The 8,839-nt window shown below is 33.1% G+C and overlaps 1 protein-coding gene across 2 annotated transcripts; it reads right to left on the bottom strand.

Annotated features, from left to right (window-relative positions):
- Positions 1 to 598: 598 nt before the first annotated feature.
- On the bottom strand, positions 599 to 6,408 carry LOC108326477 (U-box domain-containing protein 43). 2 transcript variants are annotated; one of them, XM_017560003.2, is made up of 4 exons: positions 6,071 to 6,408; positions 4,011 to 5,346; positions 3,341 to 3,659; positions 599 to 2,992 (listed from the first exon to the last, which is right to left on the bottom strand). In XM_017560003.2, the coding sequence occupies exons 2-4, from the start codon at positions 5,238 to 5,240 to the stop codon at positions 1,500 to 1,502; spliced, it is 3,042 nt and encodes a 1,013-aa protein (XP_017415492.1). In that variant the 5' UTR covers positions 5,241 to 5,346; positions 6,071 to 6,408; the 3' UTR covers positions 599 to 1,499. The 2 variants fall into 2 exon arrangements, with proteins under 2 accessions (XP_017415492.1, XP_052731075.1); XM_052875115.1 differs by lacking the exon at positions 6,071 to 6,408 and having other exon boundaries at positions 4,011 to 6,033.
- Between the last annotated feature and the right edge of the window lie 2,431 nt (positions 6,409 to 8,839).

The raw sequence follows: 8,839 nt of genomic DNA, 5'->3' as shown, positions 1-8,839 counted from the left end.
GAATTCTCATAAGATCATGTTGTTATATTGTTTTTTTTATTCTCTTGTATCATATAGCACATATAACAACTAATTTAAAATAAAATAATAATAATATTTTGCAACAATTTTTTACAACATTTCGATATAACCTGTTTCTTTTTTTTATTCGTTCATTATTTATTTGTTATTATACATTAAACCCAATAAAAAAATGACACGCGTAAATATGTTATTAAAAAATTTGTGTTAAAATATTATTATCTAAAAAAAAGTGATTTATTTTGTTTGAAAATATTCTTTCATTTCAGAATTTGGATTTTGAAAATAATATGTTAACATATATTTTTTTAACAATATTTTGACAGAATGCACATGTCATTCTCTCATTGAATTTAGAATACGTAATACAACAAATAAATAACGAATCAATGATAAAATAACATATATTTGTACGTGAAAATGTTATAAAAAAAATATGTGACAAAATATATTTTTCCTTTGTATTTATAGAATTGTATACATTCATAGAATTTTTTACACACATTAATTATTTGAACTCCATTTAAACACGTCAAATTGGCAAGTTTAACGTAGACCTTAATGGGACTGCATAAATAAACTGCTACTACTTACCTGAAACAAAAAACGACAAAGGCTCCAAAAAGGTAATCTCCATTAATAGATTGAAGGTGAAAAAGGCGACAAGGGCCAGAAGTTGATTTATGTCTTACCTAAGTTCATTAAATTTCCAATGTAAAGCACAACGCGTTGGCGTTGGGAGAGACTCAGCCACCACATTATCAGTGTGAAATGGATAATGAATCTATTAAAATCTATGAACCGATAGCTGTTTTGCTGAGAAAATTAAATTTTGCTGTGTCACTTTGATCTTTCATATCCAGGGAAGTGTTGGTTCGTGTTTTATACCAATGATTGGGACTCTGTAACGTTTCATGTTAGCTTTACCAAGCCCAAGCACTGGTACTAAGAGAGTTAGACATCTTTAAGTTTTCACTGCCTTTGTGGTCTAGACTCAGGTCAACATGTTATGAAAATGAGAAACATTTAGTTCTATCAGTGCCTTTTGCTTCTACCTTTCCCGAGATTTAGTTTATCATGTGGAATAGCAGCCTCCCTTTTCCCACGGGCTACGTATGCAAGTAGGGGCATGGTCCCATGGTAATCAAATAATCATAATAACAGGATAAACAAGGTAGTTGGCACACACGTATTCATAACTGGCATCTAGCATGATTTTAGAGACTGGCAATTTCAACACATGATGGAACATTAATGAGTTACAATTTTCAAGTTTGGAGATTTAATACTACTCTTTAAAAGTTGCCCAAAAGCTTTCCTATTCACTCTGGCATGCATGTACACTGAATTTTTAAGCAATTCTTATGTGAAAACCTTAAAAGCTTCCATGAAAATGCGAACTTTACACTGTTTACACAAAATAAAACACTAGAGTGAGAACACAAAGAGGTAAATAAAACTACTAAAGGACTGCAATTTCACTCCAGAACACCGGAGATGGCAGATGATGATGACTTTGAATAGCGTTCAAGCAATGATAGTACTTTGGCAGCCTTTCTCCTGAGGTGACTATCTCCATATATATTCATGCCAGTCAAACCAATAAGACGTGATCTAGCTGTTGTTCCATAGTATTCTACCATTTCCTTTGACACAAACACCTTCTCTAACAGTCCTAGAGCTTCTGCCTTGAGAGAATCAGTTCCCCAGTTCAAAATGTCCAATAAGGATCTTATTGTATTATTCTCATGCAAGACACGAGCTCCCCTTTGAGGAAATTCTTCCAAAACCAATGTGGAAAGTGTCTGTATTGCTTCATAAGCAGTTGCATGAACCTCCCCATGTAATAGCTTTATCAAGCCAGGTAAAGCCTTAGCCTCCAAAAGACAAAATGTGCTGTTCACACTGCATACACTCCCATGTGCTGGACACAAAGGAACACGTGATGATCTGAAAAGCCAGCAACCAGTTGGCTTCGGAATAACTGTGAGCTTTGGAGTGCTCATCGAAAGATCACCAATGAAAGCTGCTGCTCTTGCCTTTGCCGTGACTGAACCAGTGTTGAGAAAATCTACAAGCAAAGGGTATATTCCGCGTTTAACCAGATCTTGCTGTGACTCAATATCTGTAGGGTCTGTGAACCTGAAGAGTGCACTGAGAGCATTTTCTTTTGCTTCCATTTTGCCAGTTTTCAAAATGCTTATGATTGCGTCAAGTCCACCCAGCTCAATCAGCTTCATAGTGAGTTCTCGTTCTGATTTTGGCAGGTTAGCAAGTAAACCAGCAGCAGCCATCTGTACATTATCATTCTCCTCATTCTCAAGAAATCCAATCAAGGCTTCAAGCCTTCTAGGCTTGAAGAGGTATTCAACTACTCCTTCTGGCTCGTGTTGAGAGAAAAGATAGAGTAGAATTATGGAGGTCTCTCTGATTTCTGAGTCGGGATCATCAAGAAGTGGAAGAATTAGAGATACACCGTTGGCTGCAAGAATTGCTTTCTTAACCAAATCAGTCTCAAACTTGCAAATGCCAAGAAGTGCACGCAGTGCAGGCTTACGTATGTTAGGACCTAAGCTGAAACTCTGCTGCAAAGCTAGTACTTTGGTGATGATGGAATCTAACTCAATCTGTTTCCCCTCTCCATCAACGAAGAAACAAATTCCATCACCATTTGAAGAAAGCTTCTCAATGATTTCAGAGCATTTAATGATGATGAATGCCCGTGTCCGAGGAGAGAACATTAAATCTAGAATAAGAGGAACTCCTCCAGATGTAGCAATAATTCCTTTATTAGCATGAGATCCTGCTAATTTAATCAGGGCTGACAATGACAAGTCTTTTGATTCAGCGCTTCCCGACAGCATTTCTAGCAAAGGAGGTATAACTCCTTCGTTGCCAAGGAGTTTCAAGTTTGAAGTATTCAACTCCAAATTAACAATGGCTTTTGCCATTGATATTCTTGAATCTGGTCCTAGAAGATAAAAAAGAACAAATAACTCATTATGATCAACTCACTAGTTACTATACAAGTGCTCTTTCAGTCAAAAGGATTGTAAATCATATACAAACTATTTCATTGAAGTTCTAATAATCACCCATTTCATTTTTTCAACAAAAGAACTTTAAGCATACTAGTTAGCAATGTAGGATTATTCTGTATTTCCTTAGCTAGCTAGATGACATGACATCTTTGTCTTCTTCCACGGCAGGTGGGAAGGGCTAATTCTATGCGCATGCATACACATACACATATATATTCAATATAATGGAAAAATATTCATTATATCACATACAAGTTGAAAATAATCAATCTTCTTACCTTCAATCATGCGATCAACAAGAGGTTTATACCAGCCAAAATTAGCAGCAATAGTAATGGTTTCCTCGTTTAGTTCAAAAAGCTTCGTCAAAATCTTTTCGGCAACTTCGGTAGAATGGCCGGAAAGATTCTTTAGAAGGGCAACAAGGGACAAAACTGCAGTGCGATTTTCACAAAGCCTTTTACAGAGATATTGATTCCAACCAGATTGTTCTTGAAGCAGTTCATATAGCAGATCAATTGCTTCCTTGGAAATGCTAGAGTCACTCCCTAAGCAGGAAAGAACGTGATCCCATCCTCGAGATTCAGCCACTTTCTCCTATAAAATTTAATGAAAGTGTAAAATTTAAATTGATTTTTAGATTGCATGTACGATATGTTTGTAGTAATTAAAAGGAATTCGGATTATCTCAACGGTAAAATCGGTCCACTTTCTACTCAGGAAAGAACTGAGAGAAACTTCAAATGGTAACATGAAATAAAATCAATGAACCATGAGCAGCATATGACCTTTTAAGAACATCATGTTCGAAAAAATACAATCAAGAAAATATTTTCACACATTTGTCGTACCTATGTTTTTCCCATTTGTCCCTCTAAATCATAAATTGCAAATCCTCAAAGAAGTGTGTGGTTTGACTGAAGCAAGAAAAAGAAACAGTTTGCTTACCTTGTTTCTTGTATTCCCCTCAACAGCATCCTTCAAAGTTATCAAAATCTTCCTCTTTACTTCTTTGTCATCAGAGCTCCCGAGGATAGAGATAACATTATCAGTAAGCTCTCCTATAGAAATCCAATCCTTGTTAATAGAATTCTTTCTTACAAGATCCTGCATTTGGGTCAAGGATTCTTGCAGGTCAGAAGATGATAACAAATTTTCTCTGATAGACCTTATTATCAGACAATAATTAAGTTCTCTCCATTCTTCAATAGATTGTCTTAGAGGAATGTTAGACCTCAATGTAGTATCTTCAAGAACAACTTTAGTTTCTGGGTCTTTCCTGTTGCCATCGGAAAACCAAGCTTCAATAGCATGTCTCTCACATGTAGTACCAGTGCAAAGGCTGACAGGATCTTCCATAACAGCTCCAGTAATAGAACAATGGAAAGAATTGAGTGGGGGGATATATTTTTCCCTTGAACCATATCTCTCTATCACCTTAACCCTTTCAAAGTATTGCCTCTCTACTTCTTCATAATCCCTTGCAGCATCAGCTCGAGAGAGTAACTGAATGATCTGATCCAAAAGAACACATTCAGCTCTTTCTTTTCTTTCAGAAGCTTCTTCTTTTTCCTTCCTAATGCTAGCCAACTCTTTGCTTATTTCCGAGGGTTCCACTGGCACCCCAACTGCCCTTGCTATCTCCTCTAACATGTCATTTGCAAAAGCCTGATCCAGTTTCTGTTCTCTAAGTCCCTGGTTTAACTTGTCAACAACTTGAATCTGGGACTGGGAAGCCTCAAACTCCACCCTTTGCATCTCATTTTGCAATCTGTTGACCTGATCAGAAATTCTTGATAGGACTTCAGTATTTGCAATAGACAATGCAGCTAGAGACTTTCCAATATCCCTTGTGACTTGTTCAACCTCCTCAACAATTGATCGACACTTAATCAATAAGTAAAAGCGGCCACGGTTCCTATACTTTTCCACCAAATTATTTGCCTTCTTAACATCCGCTTCAAGAGACTCCAGAGCAACCCTTGCGGCTTGAGAGTCATTCAATTCTTGAAGCTGCAATTCCTTCAGCACTGGCTCAATATCAAATAGATGTTTTGAAAGGGCCTTGAAACTTTCTTTACCAACAAGAACATCAGATGCTGCTTGAGCTGTTTTCAAGATTTGTGAAGTTACCAATGTCAGAATTGTACCTATGGGAACGAGCTCCAACCCAGCCATGCTGAAAAGTCTATACTGAATTCTTTACTCAAACAATATAAACTGAACACTTTTCTATTGCCAGGAAGTTTGAACTAATGAACCTTCAAATTGTATCTCTTTTTCCCTGGAATCAAATTCCTCTAAATCAATCCTCTTATAAAGCACAACAAGTTTCTAAATTTATTCCAGAGCAGGCCATTTAACAGATTGAATAAAAGGATATTAACTAATGAATACCAATTCAACTATCTAGATCATTCTATATACAGCAAACATCATCCTCAAGCTCAATATAATGAGAGTATGTGATTTTAACTTGTAAAATTGAGCTTTTGGGTACTTCTTACAGTTAGATAGGAAAATAAAAAGTGAACTATGATATTCAATTCAAACTTCTAAAAGTGAAGTTGATCCAAAATGGTATTGTGTTTACAAAACTGACGCAACGAATTCTTATCCCATCCGCTGGAAAATACAAAAATATAAATCACAAGTAAAATTGCTTGGGTTGGGTATGTAATTCGTAATAGAATTGTCCATAAATATTTCTCTCGCTTTGGTTAGGGAAATAAACAAGGGCTTTAGGACCAAATAACCAAAAGCTTCAATTAGGGGGATTGTTTGATGGACATTCAAGTTATAAACATAAAGAAACAACTTCAGAAAAATTACAAGACCATGACAATATGCACAGCAACCAAGGAGTTTATATACCAACAAGATACAAGCTGTCAACATATTTGAGAAAAAATAAGAAGTAGAGTAGATTTTCAGAATTTCTTGTGATTAGGATAAAATCAATTTCATATAGTAGCAGCAAGAATAAGAAAAAAGAGTGAAATGCATACCTTTTATACTGACTGAAGTTCGAAGCTAGTGTTAGATAGAACTCAGAAGTGAGAAGGAAAGTTGATTGTTACTGGTTTCCTTTCATTGGCATCAGACACAAAAGATATTTGAGAGGTGTTGAAGAAGTCAATGGTGAGGAAAACACCAAGAAAGTTGCATTTTGCCATATCTTCATGTGTTGCTAATATGAGTTGGAAAATTGATGAATGCAGTGAGTGACAGTGACAAATTAATTTCCTGGAAAGTTAGCACCGTTATTACGCTTACGCAAAATGCGGTCCAGAGCGTAGAAAACGCAGACACTTGATTTGATTTGGTCGTGTGAGATTACAAACGTTGAATAGAGTTGACCTCAAAGTCTCTGCACACCACCGGTAAAAACAAAAACAGAACACTGTTTATGTTTTTTAAAAGTCCGCTAATTTAGTTAATAACCTTAAATAATTAACTTATGAAGAGAGTTAATAATATGAAATTTTCAATTTTTGAAATTAAACTCTTTAATTTTCTAGTTAAAGGGAGAAAGACACCGTCCATACTTATTTCACAAGTCTGAATTACCTAATAATTATAATTAAGAGGGATAATTAATTTAATTGATAAAAATTAATTTATCATAAACATAATAATTTCTCTCTTCTGAATGAGGTATATAGGTATGCCTAGCAAACAACAAATAGTGAACTTTAAGTCTAAGTCAACCTCACCAAACCAGCTTGTAAGGTGAGGTTTGCACCCATTTATAAATTATGAATTGATCTTATCTCTAGTCAACGTGAGACTTCCAATAATTATAAAAAGAAATCAATATCATCTCTAATTTGACACTGAAAAAGAAAGGGTGATATCTATTTGCTATGAATTAAATTAATTACTAAGGAATTATTTAGTTTTAAAAAATATGACTTAGACGAAAGTAACATTGATACATTTATTTTAATAGCTGTTTTTAGTGTTGTTAAATGAAATCTTATATAGGTCTAACTCAGTAATTTAGTATAACCTTCTTTTTAAAGATTGACATGGAATTTTAACCGATAAAAAGCATTCGAAAACACCACCAAATATATTATTAGCTTTTCTTGACAAGGTGTATGTTAGAACTTCTAATAACTGAATCAAGGCAATCTCAACCGGAATGTAAATTTAAAAATGTTGTGGTGCAGAGAGCAATATAGAACGGTGTAGGGAGTAACCCTCCTACAACGTGCTTTTTCACCACAAGTTGAAAGCCCAACAAGTGGATCACAGAAAGTAAGCCCAAAGTCCACTTCCATGCACAACAAAGTTGAAAGTTAAAAAAAAAGAATCAAAATAAACATTACAAAAATAACCACCTATCATATATTCTATCTAACTGTATTTGTTACAAAGAATAATAACTAAAATAAAGGTTTCAAAGATAATAACTAAATATTTAATCTCCTATTAAATAATATAAGTTAAATCTAGAGAGTTGCTCCCTCCACCACCACCAACCACTCCCTGCACCTCCCCATACCTTATTTACCCTTCTATAAAACGGATGTCAACATCCGTTTCACCTTCAACGAATGTTGACATCCGTAACATTTATTTACATATTTTATATTTTAGTTTATTATTTTTATTTTAAAAAAAAAAACTTCAACGGATGTGGTCACATCCGTTAACGGATGTGCCACATCCGTTTAATAGATTTTTAAAAAGTTTTTTATTTATTATTTAAATAATAATATATAAATTAAAATAATAATTATTATTTTATTAAATAAAATAAAATTAATTTATAAATAATTAAATAATAATTTTTAAAAAATTAAATAATATTTATATATTAATTTAAAATATAAAAAATTAAAAACTAAAAAACACGGATGTCGCCACATCCGTTAACGGATGTGGCACATCCGTTTTCATATATTTATAAAAAAAAAATTAATTATTATTTAAATAATAATACATAAATTAAAATTAATAATAATTATTTTATGAAATAAAATAAAATTAATTTATAAATTATTAAGTAATAATTTTAAAATAATTAAATTATATTTATATATTAATTTAAAACAAAAAAGATAAAAAAGCTAAACTAAAAAACAAAAATGCAACGGATGATGTGGCACATCCGTTTTAATATATTTATAATAAATTTTTTAATTATTATTTAAATAATAATACATAAATTAAAATTAATAATTATTATTTTATTAAATAAAATAAAATTAATTTATAAATAATTAAGTAATAATTTTAAAATAATTAAATAATATTTATATATTAATTTAAAACAAAAAAAAATAAAAAAACTAAAAGCTAAAAAACAAAAAAGGCAACGGATGTGGCACGTTCGTGGAAGTATTTTTTCTTCAACGGATGTTGACATCCGTTGAAGAAAAGAGGTGGGGTGTAGGATATTTTAAAATATAAAGGATAGTTTTGGAATTTTAAAAAAATGTGGTGGTGGAGGGAGCAAAGTGGGGTGGCGAGGGAATAACCCTCAAATCTAAATTTGTTATTGGACTCGTTTAGGCCCAATCTTGGTCCGATTCTATGCACTTATATAGATTGAATCAATCCAACAATATGTACTTCCACCTTTTGTTCTGATGATCGAATTTTAGATCAGATTCAGGTGAAGATTAAAACAGTTATGTTAAGGTTAGTCTTGTATAGTTACCTACCTCTCACAAGTAAACAAAACGTGAGACATTAAAGTGAATTCATTTTTTTTGGTCATGCCTAAATTGTGTATTTAATGTTTCTTCTGCATGTTGGTCTTATCT

The sequence above is a fragment of the Vigna angularis genome, chromosome 3 (genome assembly GCF_016808095.1).
Source record: "Vigna angularis cultivar LongXiaoDou No.4 chromosome 3, ASM1680809v1, whole genome shotgun sequence".
NCBI lineage: Eukaryota > Viridiplantae > Streptophyta > Magnoliopsida > Fabales > Fabaceae > Vigna > Vigna angularis.
The sequence above is the reverse complement of the archived record's forward strand: the minus strand, read 5'-3'. Positions and strand labels throughout refer to the sequence as shown.